Source organism: Mycteria americana, chromosome 9 (genome assembly GCF_035582795.1).
Source record: "Mycteria americana isolate JAX WOST 10 ecotype Jacksonville Zoo and Gardens chromosome 9, USCA_MyAme_1.0, whole genome shotgun sequence".
Lineage (NCBI taxonomy): Eukaryota > Metazoa > Chordata > Aves > Ciconiiformes > Ciconiidae > Mycteria > Mycteria americana.
Genome location: NC_134373.1, coordinates 21890832 through 21912256, shown reverse-complemented (window position 1 = coordinate 21912256; position 21425 = coordinate 21890832). Strand labels below are relative to the sequence as shown.

The following is a 21425-nucleotide window of genomic DNA, read 5'->3' as shown; positions in this document are numbered from 1 at the left end:
ATGTCATAAATCTAATTACAACTGATGTAGCAGGAAAACTGGAAAACCACCTGACTGAACAGCAATTCCAACTATCAAATGACCCCTTGCATTGCCCTCCTAGGAGACAGGTAAACACATGGCAAAGGCAGAGCCACCATCGCTCATTTCGGTGTGTTACTGTACACTGGGACTTAATCTGTGGGACATCTTTTCTGTTTTCCCCTTTAGTACCCAAATCTTCAGCTGTTCTTAGCATCTTTTTATTGGCTCCAGCTAAATCATGGGTTTACACCAGCCCATCTGCTCTAACACTTGCTGAATTAATTTAGAAAGAATGACTGCAAAGGATCAAAAGCAGCACATTTTACTGAAATACTCTCATATTTTGCTCTTCTTAGATGCCCTATCTGAATCCACTCAGAGCAAGTTTGAATCCTCTTCCCATGGTGAATACTCATAACTTTATCCATACATAACTTGAAGACACCTGGCTTGGCACAGAGTCACTGCCAGTTACCTGAAAAGCAGGGTTCAGCTCAAACACATGACCACCCATGACTGATCACTTCAGCTACAGCCACTTGCCACCTTTCGTATGCTCCAGGGTTGCTACTTGAAGGCCATCTGTACAGAAGCATGGTCACACATGTAGCCCACCTTCTGAGATCCTAACCTATGATTGTCTTCCCCGTTTTATACAAAATAGAATATGCATATAGTCTTTCTATGTGCTGTGCCTTCAATGACATTTCCTCAAAGCACTCGTCTTGGAGCCCTTGTCCGTTTGATCCCGTAAGCAGACAGCCATCCACTACTTTTTTCAGTCATCCCACAAACGTAAGGACTGCCTCGGGAGGAAAGCACCTTGCAGCTTAGATCAGTTCTGTCAGTTTTTCCTGGCTTTTCATTAATGTCCTGATTTGTATTCAGTCAATAAAAATATTCTCTTCTACTAGCGAGTAGTAAAAAAAAAAAAAAAAGTGACAGCCAGATGCGTAATGGTCAATTCAGAAATGCAGTTGCTTACCTCTGCCAGGTTTCAAAGGAACTGGTAAAAAGAATGTCTATTGCTTCTAGTAAAAAGGCAAGAAAACATGTACGCGGTGTGTGTGTGAAAGCAATGGGCACAGCCAGCAGTCATCATGAGGTAATGGCAGCTGTAGTCACAACATGGCTGCCTCTGAAAATAGGCTGATTTGCAGAAGTATGACCACTCTACAGTTACTGCTCTACAATGACCATGCTCCTGGCTACTCCACTTTTTCCTTCTACATCTCAGTATCTTGTGCCTTCTGACACAAACCCTGGCCAAGCATGACCACAGGAAGCCTGGCAGATGGTTTTGAAACATGATAAATAAACCAGCAATGTTTTTCACCACCAGTAACCAAGGTGGTTATCGCTCTCTGAAGACTTTTCTTGGTCTTGATTCTTGGTTTCAATTTTCAGCCTAATGTTGCTTTTCTGTACACTGTCTTATTTACAGACCAGGCAGGTTAGATGGTTTGTCTAATTTTTTTTTATTTCTATTAACAAGGGCTAGTCCAAGGCATAATGCCATACTAATAGATTTCATTAATTATCCAGTTGCTAGTAAGTGCCTATGTCTGACATAAGCATTATTTTCTCCTTATCTTGTATAAATCTTTCAGGTATCCCTTCCAAGTTGCATTTAACGGGAGTACAGGTATTTCAAGGGTCTGGGTGGCTGCCAGACCTCTAGAACTAGTCTATCTTTTAAGTATGTGAAAGTGTTCCGGAAGGCTCAAGCCATACTTCTTCTGCACACACCACATCACAGGGTAGGAGAAGCAGCTGGAGGTTCCTCACTGCACAACACCCTCCCCCGACACAGTCACCCACAGTACCTCTGTTCTGGGAGATGGAAACAGAATGGCTGTAATAGCAGTCCTATTCTTAGTAAATCTGCATTTCAGTTTCTTGGTTTCACAGTACAGATACTGTTTGATCCCTATTGCTCATTCTGTCACATGTTTCCAGTAGATCTGCTGCCTCCTCTCTCAGTCGAGCATTTCCAACTTTTTCTTTGGATAGTTTTATGTCTGGCTAAGCCTCTGTGCTATTTATTGAAAAGATAATAATGTAATTTTATAGCAAAACTGTCACAGACTCATGTACTTAAAGAATAGCTTCCAGATAATGGGAGATTTTAAGCATCCTTATCACATCTTCGTGGCCCATTGCAACCTGCCTTTTGCAATCCCTAACAAAGTGAGGATTAAATCTCTTGACACCTGATGCCCCATGGCAAGCCTTGGTCCAGCTAACTCACAGATAAAGAGAGTTTTGAAACCAAGTATTCCAGGATTACAAGAAGTTTAATGGTACATAAAGTGTTGTATAAAAAGTACTTCTGACTGCACATCTGACATCACTGTATTCCATATAGATGCTTTCTCAGATATTCTAGCTGTTCACCTTTTGTTGACAGAACCATAGAATTCCATTCGAAGTGAGGAATCTGTAGAACAGAATCATACAAACTGAGTGTTAACATTGGTATAAGCCACATAGAGCAAAGAAAAGGCACTCTAGTATCTGTTATTCTCCACTTGAAGATATTTTATCACCTGTGTCCTTCTAAAAGCTAGGCTTATTCTAATACTGAAAAGATTAATTTCTCAATGTAAGATTCTTCTTCGTGTAAGTACAGTCAGGTTGCTTCCAAAAAGCAGCATAGTTGCAGAGATGTAAAGCAGATGCCCACGCAATACAGGCTATGACAACTTCATTACACCATCTCCCACCTTTTGAAACCCAAATAGAGAGAAAAATCCCACGTCACTATAGTTTGTAATGTTAATGGATCAAACTGGAATGGTGTATCAGTAGCATAACATTTACTGCAAGGGGAATATGAGAAAGGATGATTATCCTGTTAAAAAAAAACCAACAAAACCAAACTTAACAGAAGGATTCTAGATAAAATTAGAGTAGGTGAGTAATTATATGTACAGGAGAATGTGCATTCATGAGCCTCCATTACCCACATGTTTCTGTGCTGGTGGCTGTGAATTATCTCTGGCCACTAGTCTTCCCTGTCACAGCACAATCACTGCAGCAGACAGACAGCATCCGTATCCCATCTTGCAGCTGCCGTAACTGTCTCTCTATCACTCACGGAGGGTATGTTCAATCTTCTTCTACTGTAGAAATCTTTGGTGAATTGAAATGAAACTCTCATTTCACTTTTTCTCCTTTACTCAGGCTACGTCAAGATTGCTAGTTTGCCTGCAGTAAGGTAAGACTGAGACCTTTTGACTTCAGTTTTGCTGCAGCCACTTTCAGAGAAGGTGCAAGTTCTATGAAGTCCTTACACCATCCTGAGAACAACTTGGAATTTCCCCCCTAAATACAAAAATTGCTCTCACCTAGTAGTTGTTGCTTTTAACTATTAAAACTATCTTTAAATGTGTTGCAAGGAAAATGTATCAATCTGCACTATCCATACAACTCGGAAAGGACATAAAATATTGCTGACTGCTCACCTGAACTACCCGGTACCCCAGGATTTCCAGGTGTCGTTTTTTCACTGCATGTTCTCCTTTCAGGTGATGTGAATCTTTGCTAAAAGCTTTTGAATCAAGAAATTCCAAAGCAATTCTGCAAACAACAAAAATATGCATTTACTTTCAGGTCTTACCTGAATAGCAAGAAGTGGTATTTCTAGTTCAGTATCGATAGCTGCAGCAAGACTATTACTAGATAAACCTGACAATTCATAGAAAAACAAAATTAAACAACTCCCTTAAACTCATATTTCTCTAGAGATACTTGAACTTTACATGATTTAGAAGAAGCATTTCCTCCCTGCATCTGTTTTTGTTCAAATGGCAAAAACAGCTAACCAGCATTTTCAAGGCTTTCATTTGAAGAGGTGGAAGGAAAACAGTGTTCCAACCTCATGAAACACATTTCAAGAATGCCCTGTCTGCCCTAGTGTACTGGGTCTGGCTGGGATGGAATTACTTGTCTTCATAGCCACCCGTATGGTGCTGTGTTTTGGATCTGTGACCAAAACAGTGTTGGTAACACACCAATATTTTGGCTATTGTTGAAGAGTGCTTGCACAGCATCAAGGCCTTCTCTGTTTCTCACTCTGCACCCACGGTGTATAGGCTGGCATTGGCAAGAGGTTGGGAGGGGACACAGCTGGAACCTCAACTGGCCAAAGCGATATTCCACACTATATAACATCATGCTCAGCAATAAAACGTGGGGGAGTTTTTCCAAAGTAGCCGTTGCTCCAGCATTGGTCTACTGGTGGTGAGTGACTGCATTTGCATAAATTGTTTTCTTTTCCCTTTTTTTTTTTTTCCCCCCTTCTTTCTTCTCTTATTAAACTGTCTTAATTGCAGCCCAGGAGGTTTTTTTTTTCCTCGCTTTTGCCCTCCAGATTCTCTCCTCCATCACACTGCAGGGGAGTGAGTGAGCAACTGGGTGGGCGCTTAGTTGCCAGCTGGGGTCAACCCACCACACCTAGGAAGGCTTCCTAGGAACAGAAAAATAAATACCCTAGGGGTTGCAACAACCGTTTAGGACATAAGCATCAAAAAGCTGGTCTAAACTTGATCTAAACTTGGAAGCTTGGAAGACCTAATGTGCAAGAATTCGATGTACTAACCTCTGAGCTCCTGGTGGCAGAGCCTTTCTCCCTTCATCCTTGATGTCATGTCTCAAGTGTATTCCCTCCACATCATCCAAAGGTATATTCTGAGCCATGTAGGAAAGAGGCTTTCTATTTTCATCCAGAATGCACTCAAAATCTGTGAGAAAACACAACAAACCTGTTTATTGACAAAAAAAAGTGAAAGAATTTTATCTGTGCAGTGTTTTTACTTCTAGACAAACTAAGTGATAACCATAATTAGAGACACCCAACATTATTTATATTACACAGAACTTTTTAGAAACTGTATTTTATACAGCAATTTCTTCTTTGCAGTATCTTGTGGCCACATGCCCAAGGGCTTCCTAATCTTGGTGATAATAGTGATATCGGAGGTCTCCATAACAATCCTTAGAGGGTTAACGTCTCACCTATTTCATAGTAGTATGGTGTGAGAACAGATATTCTTGCATAATTGCTCCCTCCTAAGATCTCTATCAGCATTCTGTGAACATGCTGTCGCAGTGGATTTATTCGGCTACTGCCTACAAAAACAAAATAAAGAATTAATCCATCAAAACTTCCACAGCCAAAGTTTTGAAAATAGCATTTTGTGACACTGAATTTTTGACAGCCAGCCTACTGAATTAAAGCTTTTCCACAGATCCCTGGTGTTATTCCATCATAATTCAGAAACCATGTGATCATCTTCGGGGTGGAAAGTGGCAGGTGCCTATTAAGCACAAACTTCAAGTCCAGGCTTTCCATGCCAGGATTTTTCCCATTGACATACTACAAACACTTTAGTTTCAGGTTTTACCTGTTGGATTTTGTTTGCTTTCAATTGTGCTTAGACAGTTAAATAAGCATTTACTTATTTTGCAGCTATCACAAGCACACTCCACTATCTGTCACTTCTCTGTCTGTTGCAGATTGTTTAATACCTTGCTCCATTAAACAGCTGCTTTATCTCAGAGACTGAAGATGAGTTTGATGGATAGCAAAGCAGATCTCCCCCATGAGAATCAGTGGAGGACATAGTGAGTTTGCATCAGCTGGATTTTCTGAAGTGATCGCTATTCTGAAAGATCTCAGCTGCTACACTTGACCACTAGCCTACTTCTCCACCTCTCATCCCTGATCTCCACCTCTCACCCTTGATGGATCTTGATTCTTCTGAGGAAGATGACAACAGTGAGTTCAAAAGGAGGCAGCAAAAATGCTCACCTTGAAAAATTTAAGTCAAATATTCAGTCTTGTAAGTGAAGCGGGGATCAGTGACCTGCCTCCTCCAGTAGACAATCCTAACAATCCTCTTCCTGCCTCTCCATGCTCCATGCCATATACACTGTTTCTGTGTATTTAAATTTTATGTAGAAATACCCCTTCTCTATTACATTAATTCTCATGGGGAAAACTGCTTTGCTATCTGTTGCACGACTAAGTAGTTGCACTTTTCAAGAACACATCCTCAGCAGTTAGCGGGGTGTGCATTTCTGAGCTTCTATTGTGTGCTAGTGTCAACATGGCAGTTTTAGAAGTGTCTAGCAGATTATTGAAAACAGACTATTGCTAGTAACAAGGGCAGCTTTTCCTCTCCTAAATTACTTACTGTTACAAAAGACACGTTGGCAGTAGCGCTCATGAAACCAAGGGATATGAAACTCTGGGCATTCCAGACAGACTGCTCTGTTCAATTTCATGAGGCGCAAGTGGACCTTCTGCTTTAGGGTATCGGGCAGGACTGAGTTAAACAAAATAAAAAGGTGTGAACTGAAATGTGAAAAATCCAACACATTGAACTAAATGAACACCTCTGAATTCTTTACTAGAGATGCAAGTATCTGTATACTACGGCATTTAAAAAGTTCATGCTGCAGAATCTTAGAAAAGTTCTCAAAATCCCCGAGGAAAAAATGAAAAATAACAGTTTTGTTCAATATTAAGAACAACAGTGAGACATAAGAAAGCAGCAATTTAAACCCTCTTCCATCATTTATCTTTTAATGAAGTGGTTGAAGGCAAATGGCAACAGTACATTGGTAGTGAACAATGTGCAGGTAGAGAGGAAGGAAACAGTCAAGCACACACACTCAGTCTCTTATTCAGAGAGAAGAGACCGGTGGGAGTCATTTCTTGCAGACAAGAATCCCACATTATTTCTTGAGCTTTGTGACTATTTCTAGTAATAAATACCACAGTGAGGTAATTTTATTTCTAATGAAATTGAAGAATTATTAAATACTGAGTGCAATAAATTGACTATAAAATTTGTTTTAAATTAGCTTCTCTCATCTGCAACACAGGGCTGTACTTTTAAAACAAAGCACAAATTTTTGTTCATCCCTTCCCTTTTAGCACTCAAATAATGACTAGATTATATAGAGGGGTCTTTCCAGAAAACTGAATCATTTAAAGAGTAATTCTACTTCTCAACTCATATATAGATATATAATCAAAGTCAACAGAGCGCTAGATATTACCTTCAAGTTGAGCATCCAGTTTACTTAGGAAAGAAACATTAAATATCCTCTTTATCAGATCTGGAGGAAAATACCCAGCCACTGCCAAAACATGACCAAGCAGCACCAAGTGGTGACTTTCAAAACAACCTTTAAAAACCAAACAGAAATTCATATTAACACATGACATAAAGTCGAAAGGATTTGCAATGTCCTCCCAAATCATCCAAGTTTCTTTCTTAACATACTAAATGAACATACAGGGAGATTAAGGACTACCTCTGCTAACTGCACCAAGGCATAAGGTAACTCCTGCCAGGTCTTTGCAGGAGGAAACTAGTTAGTCTTAAAAAAAAAAGGTAACTCCATAATATTTCAGTAGTCAGCAAATTTTCACAGTTCTGTGAGGCTGCGAAATCAATCAAAACCCAAACAAACAAAAAGCCTCTACACATTTCCTCTACAACTTAGCCATTTCTTTGTGATGAATCACAAAATGCATCCTGTCCCCAAATGATGAGTCCTTCGGGAATGCCACAACAATTCTATCCAATAAGAGGACAGGGAATTAATCAGAATTTTCACTTGCTTTTTACTATGCTCAAGTGTGCTGGTTTTGGCTGGGATAGAGTTAACTTTCTTTATAGTGGCTAGTATGGGTCTGTGTTTTGGATTTGTGCTGAAAACAGTGTTGATAATACAGAGATGTTTTAGTTGTTGCTGCACTAGTCAAGGCCTTTTCAGCTTCCCATGCTCTGCCAGGTGCACAAGAAGCTGGGGGGGGACACAGCTGGGACAGCCGAGCCCGACTGACCAAAGGGCTATTCCATACCATATGACGTCATGCTCAGCATATAAAGCTGGGGAAGAAGAAGGAAGGGGGGGACATTTGGAGTGATGGCGTTTGTCTTCCCAAGTAACCATTACATGTGATGGAGCCCTGCTTTCCTGGAGATGGCTGAACACCTGCCTGCCCATGGGAAGGAGTGGATGAATTCCTTGTTTTGCTTTGCTTGCCTGTGCAGCTTTTGCTTTACCTATTGAACTGTCTTTATCTCAACCCATGAGTTTTCTCACTTTTATTCTTCTGATTCTCTCCCTCATCCCACCGCGGGGGGGAGTGAGCGAGCAGCTTGCGTGGGGCTTAGTTGCCAGCTGGGGTTAAACCACGACATCAAAATGCTTTGCTAGTCCCTTATCAACAGTAATTTTTAAAGGGTAAAATGAAGCTAGAAAATTCAACAGAAGCATACATTGAATCTTTGTCGTGGTTTAACCCCAGTAGGCACAGTATTAATAGTAACACACAGACACACTTTTTTCTTTGCTTAAAAAAAAAAAAATGCCATTCTATTCCCATTTTTACTCAGTACAAATAATCTCTTCCAATGATACTTATTCTTTTGGTGTCAGAATATCTTTGTCTAATGCACTTACTCAAGTTAGAAGTAAGATGTTGGATACAACTTTCAAAGAACTCTTCATTGGCAGGAGGGTCATAATTCAGAGCAGAGAAAAGGAAGAGAATAAAATAGATTTCTAAGGGGTGGATCTGGAAAAAAAGACATCCTAAATTAAGTCACTACAAAATATCCTAATATTGCTTTACAATAAAAAAGGGGTTTATAATTCATTCAAGGTTGGGAGATTTAAAACTAGATGAGCTATTTTCTAAATTTTTTTTTTTTCTCAACTTTTCCTGGAGAAAAATATTTAAAAAAATAAAATGCAGAAATCATTAAAATTGCAGCTATGGCTAAAACTTAAAATCTATTTCATGTAGATGATCCAAGTGTTTCTGTATACTTAAAGAAGCTTTTAAAAAGGTTTCCCATTATATGCTCTTAAAGAAACTAAACCGTCATAGAACAAAATCAAAGATCTATATAAATAGCAGGGGGGGGGGGGGGGGGAAGATAGCAAGAAAACACAGTAATTTTGACCAAAAAGACAGGCTATTGGGGAAATCCCCACAAGAATGAGTAATGTAAAAATATACACTGTGTGATGTGACTATTTGTAAAGAGGTCAAAAAAAATTATTTAAGATGGTCAAATGTAAAGCTGAATGCAAAAGATTATGGTTGACCTAACACTGACTGACTAAACAATAAATTAAGAAAGGAAAATTAAAGAGAAGTAAGTGCAAAATAATATACGTGGAAGCAAAACAGCTTTGAGTGAAGATAGATGAGCTAATCAGGTACACTGAAGAAAACTCTTAGAAACACAGTGGATGGTGCTCTGAAACACATTAACTACTCACCTGTCCTTTCTTACTGAATAACTTACACAGTAGATAGAAAGCAAAACTGTAATACCTTGTCTATATTTTCAACAGTCACAGAAGCTATTCTGTCAAGTAATGAAGGACAACGGTGGTTTGTTTTTATGAGAAAAAAAGACAACTGTAATACATTTGCCCACGTTATTTGGTCTATCAAGCGTTGACACATTGCCATAGTTTCCTCACTGAGGACTTCTTCAAACCACTCTCCATTCACATGTGTAAGTTCTTCCAACAGAAGATTTAAGTTGTTGGCTTTCTGAAGCCTCTGAAATCCACAGCCATTTAGTTTTTGCAGAAGCTTTACACATAGCTCAGAACTGTTTTGCCAGTGCAACTGGTCATAATGATTCCATTTGACAAGAGCTGTAGCAATGCAATTCAAATGATGGAGCCTGCATTGAGGCAGAACTGCTGCTGCTTTGTTTATAATTATTTCCTCCACTTGAAACGAAGGAAGCATGGCCAGAGCACGAATTATTGCAGCAGTATCGGCAGGTATGACACTAGATTTTAAAAAACTGGAAGAGAGACAGAAATAAAAACAGACCATCAGTACTGACAAAGCGCAAATATTAAAAAAAAACAAATAAATTACATGCATGAAAATTCTATTTTAAAAGTCAAAAGCCGCACATCAAATATAAAATAAGTAGAATATTAACGACATTGTAGAAATTCACACAGTTAGTGACTGCCATCTTTTTTCATTGAGATTAACAACTTCTTCTAATTTATTCAAAGTTGAAAAAGGGAAGAAGACAGGGAGCATCTCAGTCAGCTGGTGAGGCTTCAGGTGTTACTGATAAACACAGAAGTCCTTAGTAAGGGCAGAGCATCCACCTTTGTTAACAGAGTCTGTGGGTTTCTGGGCCTGGATAATTTCTGTGATTTCTGCCCTGGGGAGCACCAGGTTCTGAGGTGCCCGAGGAACATGAAGGCATCATCCACAAAAAAACCTGTACAACCAAGGCACTGCATTCCTACAGAGGCTGAGCAATGGAAGCAACAGTGGCAGATCTCTTCTCCCGCAATTCCCGAAATGGTTTCCCTTTCTGTGTTGCAACTGTACAAGCCTGAGAATGAACTAGACAGTTCTTCAATCAAAAGAAGAGTACTTCTGCTTCACACTTTCACTTGTCCCAACCGTGGCATTCTTACTGTATAATTTTCATTACTTGTTCCTCCAAACATCAAAGATGACATTAATACCTACTCTTCCTATAAAGTACCAATCAAAATTTCCTGTTCAATGTCATTATATTGCAGCGGCCAAGGGACAAAAAAAATCTACTTTTAAAAGATAACATATCTATTAGCAGATACCATTGGGTCTACAGTCAAGACAATATCCACTTCCTATCCTCTGATTTATGCGTTTAAGAGAATAAAATACTTTTAACAGTTTGTTACTTCTTCATATTTTATGGAAACAAAACAATTTAACATCTTAGCTTGTTATTTGAAATATTAAGTAGACAACTGTTCAATACTTAAATAGCTACATTTCCAAGAATACACACTTACCCAAATAATAACATTTTTAGTTTGGCAAACAGCTCCAGATTGTGGCAATGCAACACCACCAAGTACTGTGTTAACTTTACCAACTGTAATACATGATAGCTATCCAAGTGTTTGTGCAGAATAGAAGCCATTCTGAATACAAAGAGGAAAAGGTGACATGGTATTATGCTAATACAGAAGATATTGCAAAACCCAACATCCCACATGAAGAAGGTGTCCCGTGGTGCACAGTACCTAGGTAGAGGGTTGCACACACCTACACTCCCCTCCACCCCAGTTTTGACAGTATTCCACTAAGACACAGCAGCCTCTCTCCACTTCGTGAATTGCAAAATTAAAGCCCTCGTCACAGCAAAACAGCTACTTCACTCTAATAATTTCTGTTGCAGATTTTACAATCAGTTATATTTAGAGTGGACCAAGAATGGGATAAACTAGAACAGCATCACCAGCTTCAGCACCACTGTACTCACTTATAATACAATAGTGGTTGCTACGGCTATGTTGGTCTAAAGCTGCAAAAGGGGACTAATTTGTAGGGAAAGATAACACCTTAAGACCTTCTTTAGACAGTGAGATTCAAGGAGAAAAAGCATGAATTCACCTGTCTTCCCTTTAATACCACTCTGCTCCACGGTCCTACTTGTCCTTTTTCTCCCAAGGATCTATTTGGTTCATACAACTACATTCAATCCAGTTATTGCTCACAACCTGCATTTAACTCTGCTGCATCTGTGACATATCTGATGCTACATCTTCTGTGCCCAAAACCTCAACTGCTTTTCCCTTCATTGTATGAAAGACATTACGTCTTCCTATAAACAATGTTCAGTTTACAACTGCAGAAAATACGGCCCAGGTTCTTAAAGACACAAAAGTAGGGTACAATAACTTTTGAAGAAACAATTCACGTTAGTAACAGGATCTCCTAGATAGGACACATTCTCTGCAACTTAGTATATTCTCATTTGTCTCACCAGTTTACAGTAATTGTTAGAGGCTAAGTTTACTCAAATAGGATCACATATTTGTAAATAAGCCAAAAGTTATATTACATTAACTTGGTAGGGTTGAAATGCCCTTCTATGAAATTCCTAAATTGCCTCAATTACTTCTGGGTCAAGCTGTGATATTCTAAAATCTGTAATAGCTAATTAGATATAGTGTATACACATTTGTGTGCAAGTGACACACTTTCCACTCCCAATTTACTAGATATTATATAGTTTTCCATACTAAATGGAAGTAGTTTACCTAGACAATGCAACTTCTTAGCAGTATCAAAAAAATTACTTTTTGAGTAGATGAGAATTTCTGCATTTCATCTTCTGCATCGTCTTCAGTATTGCCAATACTTGATAACTGCTAAATTCTTCTGCCATGCGCACTGCAGTTACTAGCAACCTAAGAGGAAAAGAAAAGATGTATTTTCCAAAGTAAAACAGTTGAAAGTCTCCAGCAAAGATTGCAGCCATTTTCTTTGTCTAGGAAGGAAAGAACCAATAGACTACTTCAGGAAATACAGGAAAACAAATTACCCCAAACTAGAGACCTTTGTTCTGTAGACCCTTCTTCTAAACAGTTGATCTGCATGGCGCAGATAAAGAGATGAGTGTGTTAGATCAGTACATATTGCTCTAACACTAGAAACCAGCGAGTCCAACAATTCTGAAAGTAGACAAGAAGTAGGGAAGGTACTCTAAGACACTAAACAATTCGCCATCTATCAGCAAGTTACAGATAACAGAATCAAACATGAGTTGAACTGGTTCTGGGGCAAATAAACCTAATGACTTTTTCTGCCTCACACTGATTTTTACCAGAAATAAAGTAAATTGTTAAAAAAATCTAAGAAAAGCTTTTGGAACTGTCAGCTATGGCAAAACCAACACAGGCTTGCAGTATATCCAGATCTCCGTTTTGCTTCCAGAACAGAGCCAAATGTTCATGAAGAAAAGTCTGAAAATGTGACTAATTTTAATTAATACAGCAAATTCTGCCTAAAACTGCAGACTTTGAGAGACCCATGACTAATACCACTGCCAAATACGATTTTGTAGCACAAGAAAAACAGGCAGAGGAAATCTGCCACATAATACTATGCTCTAATTGCCAAATAAATGCTGAAGTGTTCCCTGCTGACAACCTTTCATATAGAGGATATACAGCAAACTGGGATAGGACAAGACTCAGGCTGCTTCAGCTACTGCCAGTCTTAAAAAGGAAAAAGCAACACATACCACTGCATATATTTCTCAGGAGAAAGACAGAAAGTTTTTTACTACCTTCCACTGTGAAAGGCAGGCTGTAGTTGAAGAGACAGAGCTACAAGATGGCCTTGCATAACAGCATCCACATACCCCTTGATTACTGGATCCAGCTTTGTATGCAACAAACTGCTATGACAGTGTTTCCATAATGAAATAATAAATTGCTACAAAGTTACAACTAGGAAACCTAATGCTCAGCTCATGGATAGGCTCAGGAATTCCTCCAAACATTGATACATTTTTAATTTCTATGCAAGACTATATATATATATCATAAATAAGACAAAATTGTTAATAAACTTACCTTTCTCTTACCTTGGATCCTGCCATAGGCCCAAGAGTAAAAAATAATTTTGCAAAGGTGTCAGGATCATAATAATCATCTATACTTTCAGACAGCAGCTGTTTAGCAACCAAGCGGAATTCAGCATTGTCAAAACCCAGCTGCTCGTACAGTCCAAAAATAAGACTAATAGTGTGTACATCAAGATGGGAGGCACTTTTAAGGAAAATCTTGTTGCATTTTTCTACCAATGGATGATATCTCAGTTTAGCATTTTGAAGAAACAGTAGTATTCTTTTGGCATAGTTGAAGTGGACTTCATCCTTTTCTTCCAAGAGCTGTTCAGCCTTGCGTAGTAATCGATCTCGAAAACTCTGTGAGATAACATCAGATATGCTGATCATCAAAACCGACAAGATCCTAAAAAATTCAAAAGATTTTACACTTACACATTGAACATGGTAAGTAATAAATTTTAGATTTCTTAAATAAACTATGCAAAGAAAGGAACGTTAGTCAGGGTGTTGCTGACTTCTGCATAAAAAGGAATTTTAAATCTAATGCAGAAAAAACAGATGAGCAAAACCCATTTCTCCTATTAAAGTCAAAATTCTACTCTCAGTGAATTTCTGAAACTATTGGGATTTTTCAACCATCCCTTACAAAGTTGTATGTGATGAAAGCGTTTGCCTAAGGCAAGACCCTGACTTGCCTGATTCAAATTTGCAAAAAGATCTTTAATGTTCAATGGAAACTAAAGAAACCCAAACAATTCTCAAGTGACAAAATGGGGAAGAGAGTCATCGTCACTCCTAAGGAAAGAATCCCTTCCTAAGGGAATAAAACTTATGAACACAGGGAGAATCAGTTCTGTAAAGAAACGCTGTCCCATTCAATGAGTTTCATAAGCAGGCTCCTCACATCCGTAAAAATAAGTGTTGGGGCTGCTGGTGCTGTATAAAGCAGAAAAAGGGAAGAGCAGCCTTTGCTATAATGGCCCAGGGGGAACAGAGGCAAGAAAAAGAAGCTTGGACTTCTTTGACTAGGGGTAGGTTTTAACTGATTTTAGTATTAGGGTAATGCACTAGACATGCTAGCAAGAGAATTGATTAATTCAACTTGACCAAAAAAAAAAAGCTCTGAAGATAAATAAAAATAACATTCTTTAAGACTCCTTATTGCTATTCACAATAGTAAGCTAAATCCATGTCATAGTAGAGAAATTATCAATCTCAAGGAAGAAAAACATCTTTTGGTGAGTCAATAGCCTCTAAATTCTCAAAAAAGTCCATGTGAAATTTAGAATCAGGATAACACAATATCTGCTGTTTTTTCACTGTAAGTAGAACATTCGTTTTAATTGTTGAAATTGGTTATAAAGAAATTCTTCGCAACATCATTGGAAAAATGCATTCACCTAAGCAAACCTGTCCATGAAAACCAATGCACTAATACAAATCACCTCCTTTCCCACAAACTCCAAACTGAAGAAAAGCAACCTCCAGCTGAGAAAAAGGGAAAGCGTGCAGCAAAGGCAGCCCAGTAATTGTGACATATTACTTCTCCTGCTACTCAATTTCATTCTGACACTTACCTTATATCCTGTATAGAATCCAGTTTCATGTCCACAATATGAGCTACTTTGCCAATTACGGGACTGAAATGTCTGCGTTGTTTGTATAAACACAGTGCAAATTTAGACAGAGCTGGCAGACTAAGCCTGTCAAGACATCAAAGACAGACAGACAGAATCTTTACCTTTTATTTCTAGTGAATAACCAAAGACAAAAATCTAATTCAACAATTATATAAAAGACAACGTTATATTCAAATTACAAAACAAGGAAACAAAATATCCAAGTATTTCCTATTTGGTCCCCTATAGTGATACCCTGGACTTAGCCAAAACACCTAGGTGTTTTTTTTATTAAAGCATGTTGTGCATATGGAGCTCTACGAAAATTAGAAGCTCTTCATTTAACCAGATTGGCGTAAGAAATCTATAAAGATTACATTCTCAAGCCATTATGTGAAATAGCTAAAATGAATGTGAGCAATTTAATACCCGAATGCCATTTTGTGTTCAAGGTACATTGAACTTATTTAATTGTCAAGATGCCCTAGCTGTTAAGCTGGGAGAGGCAATTCTGTGATGCTGGTGCCAAGACTGACACTAGCTTCTGCCATTAACCTGAGATTAAAGAATGAAAATTACAATATTTAAAAAAAAAAAAATCGAAACAACCCAACAAAAAAAAAACAACAAAAAAACACACAAAGGGCAAATGCTGATGTTTTGATACAAAAGGTTTTTACTAAAATTAGATAAGCAGGATTACAACAACCATTTAAGAGCTGGACAGCAAGCTCTAAGATAAAACTGTAAATATTAAAACCTGCAATTTTCTTCAAACACATAAACCTACACAGACAATATATTTCAAAATCTTAAGTGTCGGTCCCTGTTGTTGCAGTATCTGAATCTCTCAAGCGTTTGTGTACCAAAGTCCATCAATACTCAAAGCCTCCATATGTATAAAATAATTTCCAAAACCTTCAAAAATACAATTGTCATTTAAAATACTCACATAGTGTTTAAAACATCCTGTAAATACTCTTTGACAACTCTGCGTAGCCTCACATGAAGCAAACCATGCTTGCAACTTATATCTTTCACAAAGCGTAGTGGCACAGTACTTGCCTTTCTAATCTTTTCCATGCTTCTGTAACAAGCACTTCTGCTAGAGAATCATGGTCTTCAACATTGAGCCTTCAGAAGAAAGACATAATAGTTTGACATTTGCTTCAAAAGTTGCAAAGAAATAAGACATATGTCTTTTCATTATTTATCATGTTTTACTTTTCTATCACTCCCTCCATTCAAACACATTATAAACATTTGTGCATTAACAATCATAACTCCACCTACTGGGAGTGCAAAACAGACCAGTTCTGCCTGCATCTCAAAAACTGAGGCACAGCACGCTAAGTTGTCTGTGTCAAACAGTCAGATCATGAAAGCTGGGACATGGCAGTCTCCCAATCTCCTTATATGATGGCTTTGTAGTCAAAATTCCATCTCTTTTTATTACCGAATACAAAATGTATAGATGCAGAATTCAACATAATGCTGCTTACCTCAGAATACTATACAGGGTGTCCACTATGGCCTCATCTTCCATGTGTTCCACCTTGTTTTCTGCTAAAATGCAAAGAGTAAGAAACTGGGCGTGATTTCTTACATAGTCACTAGTCCTTAAGAGAAGCGGCCTCTTCTTTTGCAATTGCCACAGCACGTTCAATGCAATTCCCACGTGTTTTTCAGAAAGCCTGGCCTTGTTCCTTCCAACAAGGCTGAACACTTCATCTTCATGGGTGCAGCTATTTATCTGGCTCAAAAGCAGATCACTACTCAGAGTCCGAGCTTGGTAACGTCTCAGCATAAACAAGCAAGCCTGCCTCAAACAAAGCATTTTGCTCTGCCTACCAGCTATCTTTAAAGTGTCCAGAAAGATTCTTCTTTCACTTTTCACAGTAAACCACGTTGTTACAAAGAACAAAGTCAAGTATTTGAAAAACAAATCATCTTTCTTTCATCCTGTATGGTCACTGTTTTAAGAAGAATTCAATTCTGAGGTATCTGTAATGAGACAGAATTAAAGCAGTTAAGTACAGTCATAACTACTAGCTAAAAATCAATGTCTCTACCTTTTAATGTTCTGAGTAAGGTAAGCTTGAGAAGAACCTACAGCCTGGGTTGTTCTCAGAGAAGTTCCGAACAGTGAACACTGACATGCTCACAAGCACTAAGAAAAAGTTAGTCCACTTGGTAAGTTTTCAAATTTAGAAACCTGCCTTTAAAAGGAACATGTGCTATCATGCTACTACTGAGAAGGCAAAGCTGAGCTTTTTAACGTGCAGGCACTGCATAACTAAGTCAAGTGAGGCTTGCTCTCACTAGGCCACTCCATAATCCCAAACCAGGGTCTGGGAACTGCCAGAAAATACAACTATTGGTGCTAAAAGGAAGTGAGATGGCAAGAGCTCCTAAGCTGGCATCACTGGATTCCTCTGGCTCTATATGCGCATCCATCCCATAGTGATATCAACTGTACCCTGCCTATGAGCCTCTTCCAGAGTTTCCTTTCCACTCTGCTCTCTTTAGTATGTGGTCTATGTCTTGTAAACCTATGAAGATTTTGGTATATGGCTTCTAGTCAGGAAGGGTGACCACGTTTGTAATATAGGATATCGATCAGTCACAACACATCAGCTGGAATCACCCACTGCACAAAAGAAAAGCAACCTATTCCCCAAATTATAGTGGAAGCTACAGACTTGTCTATTGAAATTTGGTAAGTATTCATTTGTTTTCTTAATATATCCCCCCATTTGTACACAGTACTAACAACTCTGTATTCTACAGCCTATAAAATTGCTTCCAAGCTGCAGAACACAAACCACTGGTAGTAAATATTGTGGTACACCAAAAAAGACCCATCAAATTCCCTTAACTCGGATATCATGGAAAAGTCTATAGAAGTCTTGCTTTAGAAGATATAATCAGTAACAACAAAAATTATCAACGTACCATACCTTCAGCCAACTTGAATGCTCTTCAACTGTAGGCATGATTCCATCAATGTAACATTATCAAGGCGATGGCAGCAGCACACACTAGGTCCACTGAGAAAGAAAAAATCTTCTTATTTGAGCAGTCTATGTAAGGTACTGAAGTCATTCCACAAAATTGGATATAGCTGGATTTCTTTTGTTGTCCACACAATCAGCTTCAGAGAATAAAAAGTCATATGACACACTGCACTACACTGCTGTTGCTGACACTGGGGCAGATACAAGGAAAGCTAAAATGAAGTCATTTTAATTTATGATCTGTTGTAATATGTTTTCTTCCCTATGCAAAATGAAAGCATACAAAAATAAAAGGTACAATTTTTCCAGATATTATGTATTAAGTACCTTTTTATAATAATGATTTGCTTTATAGTTCCTTTTCAGACATTGCTTTTATTGTTTCTATTTGTTCCATACGATAGTTGTCTTTGCAAAGAATTTATTCCACTTTATCACTGAGAAAAGTTGTGTGATATTATTTATTCCATGTAATCTCCATAAAAAGTATTTTTGGCTTTTCCCTCTTAGTATGCAGCCACGTGCTTTTAGAAGTAGCTGGGACTTCTCATGAGACTTTATGTGTATTAAATAAGCTAAAATACAGATCAAAGGTTGGGCAAGCCATTGTTAAATCACAATCTAGTAATCTTCCACAAAGTCTCAAGTACTAAATTAACCACATTTACCATACCATTTGACAATTTTTTTACCCCACAGATTTTCCAGTTCATTAAAAATAGTTTTTCTGTTCCCTTTTGCCATGTAGATGCATGTAGATGCAGCAAATCAGATACAGTGACAACAATCAGAAGCAGAAGTGATTGACTGTTCCACAAACAGCTTCTAAGCAGAAGCCACAATACAGAGTTATCAGAATTACTGAACTATACAAACTACCTAGTTTAAAGAGAGAAAAAAAGCATTTCCCCTCTAATGACATGATAGTAAAGTACAGCTTGAAAACCAGCACAAATTTTTAACCTTTTTATACGACCATGTCCGGAGTCCTAGCTGCAAATGAACAGGATTTTTTTCTTAATCCTGTTTTAGAGAACTAAGACAGCATCAAATACCTCTAAGAGAATACTGATATATTTAAACTTGATTTTAAGATTTCATGTACTGTATTACAGAACATTAAGCAAAGGCTTTTTATTAGTGTATTTTTGCCTTGCTTCTATTTTCATACGTCCATCAGATGGAAAAAATTGTTACAATATCAATTCACATTTACTCCCTACAGTACCAGCAAGCTAAGCTACCAGAAGACAGGATGAAGTAGATACCTGAAGAGAATGCAAAAACTTCATGCTCAAATAATTTCCATGTAAACCCAGGTAACACATAATTTCCCCTTCTCGTGCTGCAGTGGACCTTGCATCCCCTATCCTAATGACTGGGAACCAGGACCTCTATCTAAAACAGTCTGCAGGAACTTTCCAAATATTTCTGTTTCTTGAAGGTATTTAGCTGATGCAAGTGATTCACCACAAACTTGGATGCATTTTTAAGTTGTAATTAATTCTAATATCTTATAAAAATGAAATCAATAGGAAATGTTGGATGTTTTGAAACTTATAAACACATAGATTAAAAATAGGAAATTTGTATCTACTTAAAGAACTATTTCTAAAGTGTTCTACTTACCATGCAAAATATACACTAAAAGGACAAGAAATTCTTTAAAATATTTCCTATCAGTTGAAAGACAATAAGCATTTTCAAGGCTGTATTACAAACTACAGTGAGCCAGGAAGTCTTCCACAAAGGAGAAAATGTGGACACCCGCCACTCCCTAAGTATAAAAATTATTAAATATTTAAGTAACTAAGTGTTAAGAGAGCTGCTTGTGCGGTATAGGGTGTTTTTCACCTGTCTGCCAGAGTTACCTCGGTTTTCGCGAGCCATGCCGTGGGCAGTACAACACTCCTGTCACACGGGTACCAGCAGCAGCCTACCTCATGTCCTGCCTTTGCCCTGCCCCGCACCGCCGGGGCTGCCTCCATGCCGCGCTGCTGCCGGGTCACCCGCGGAAAGCCCGCCTGCTCCCACCCTCGAGTCGTCTCCTCCTTTCCCGCGGGGAGATTGTGACCCAGAAGCGCTTCAGAAGGAGCTGGGGAAGGGGCTGAGCCGCCACACAGGCCTCAAGGCGGCGGCGGGCGGGGAAGGGGCGACCAGGGCCCCGCTGCCCCCCACCCGCACGCAGGGGGGCAAACCGCAGCGTTGGGCTCGTTTCCCGCCACCGCCCGCCGCTCCCTCGGCCACGTTTAGCTCAACGGTGGCTGCATTAACAGCGTACGCTCTGGGAGGAAGAGGGCACTACCATGCTCGGCGGGAGGAAGCTCCGGGCCCGGCCCCCCGGAACCGCCTCGCTCCGCCGCGGCCCAGCCTGCCCTCCAACCCGCGGGAGAGGTCCCGAGTCGCGGCCCCAGCACGCCCGCCCGTCCGCCCGTACCGGCAGCTGCCCCCGGAGTACAGCAGGAGGACAGCACTGCCCGGGCCGTGCCCGAGCCCGCCCTCTCCTCACGCCTGGCGGAAAGGTGGCGGCGGCCTCGGAGGGACGGCCCGCGGCTCCCTGCGCGCCTGCGGAGGGGCGGTGGCGGAGCGGGCGCGGAGGCGGGGCGGGGCGGGGCTGGGCTGGGCTGCCTTGCGTGGCGGGCAGCGGGCACGGCCCAGCTGCCGGCAGGCCGAAGCAGCGGCCGCGGCTTTCGGCCACGCGTGCGTGCTGGCGGGGCGCGGGATGCGAGGTGTCTGCTAGCGCTGCCTTAAGCGAGGGCTATTGAAACGGGGAAGTCCAGCACCCAACTAGGTTAAATAAGAAGACAAAGGAATCGCTGTCGCCTGCGCAACTTTTGAAGCCTCCCTGCGCCCGCAAAACACAACCTGAGAAGTCCTTAGCTTACTTTTTCACAAGATGCTTCCTGCATTCAAGCCACAGATGGATACTGCTCACTCAAAACAAGCGCGTGGTTTAGCCTCAGTACTCCGTGTGCCTCTGCACTGTTATTCACCGTGCGTATGCCCCAAGACAGAGCATTTCCCATGAGCTGAGATGTCAGGAAATGTAGGGAGATAGGGGAAAGTCCAGCCAGTTAGACCTTCCAAAGGAAATAAAAAAAAATAATAAAAAAGTTCCAAGGTCACCTTGATTCTTGAGGTCATATTAATAAAACTAAAGTTTGTATAACACATTCTGAGGGGGGAAAATGTCTTCCCTGCCTAGAAAAATCACAAAGGGACTGAAGTTCAGGAAGGGTGAAGTTCCAAGAGTTTGGCTTCACTGTACTGGAATTAATGTTACTTTATTTTACATTATAATTTTTTTATGCTTTGCAAAAAAAAAAAAGTAT

General features: G+C 39.6%; 1 protein-coding gene across 1 annotated transcript; it reads right to left on the bottom strand.

Annotated features, from left to right (window-relative positions):
- Positions 1-1522: 1522 nt before the first annotated feature.
- FASTKD1 (FAST kinase domains 1) lies at positions 1523-20690 on the bottom strand. Its single transcript, XM_075512450.1, has 16 exons — positions 20531-20690; positions 18037-18126; positions 16579-17080; positions 16142-16210; positions 15035-15160; positions 13462-13860; positions 12181-12291; positions 10888-11019; positions 9395-9881; positions 8512-8626; positions 7096-7224; positions 6225-6356; positions 5044-5157; positions 4628-4769; positions 3492-3606; positions 1523-2464 (listed from the first exon to the last, which is right to left on the bottom strand). Exons 3-16 carry the CDS (start codon positions 16911-16913, stop codon positions 2375-2377), a joined length of 2496 nt encoding a protein of 831 aa, XP_075368565.1. The 5' UTR covers positions 16914-17080; positions 18037-18126; positions 20531-20690; the 3' UTR covers positions 1523-2374.
- Positions 20691-21425: the final 735 nt, after the last annotated feature.

Bases quoted from the DNA above. Each gene is read 5' to 3' on its own strand.
- FASTKD1 (XM_075512450.1), bottom strand. From the start codon at position 16,913: ATGCTTTGTTTGAGGCAGGCTTGCTTGTTTATGCTGAGACGTTACCAA. The intron at 7,225-8,511 runs GTAAGTGCATTA...TGGTTTTTAAAG, and splicing joins ACATCTTACTTCTAACTTGA to GTTGTTTTGAAAGTCACCAC. The intron at 5,158-6,224 runs GTAAGTAATTTA...TTGTTTTTGTAG, and splicing joins CCAACGTGTCTTTTGTAACA to GCAGTAGCCGAATAAATCCA.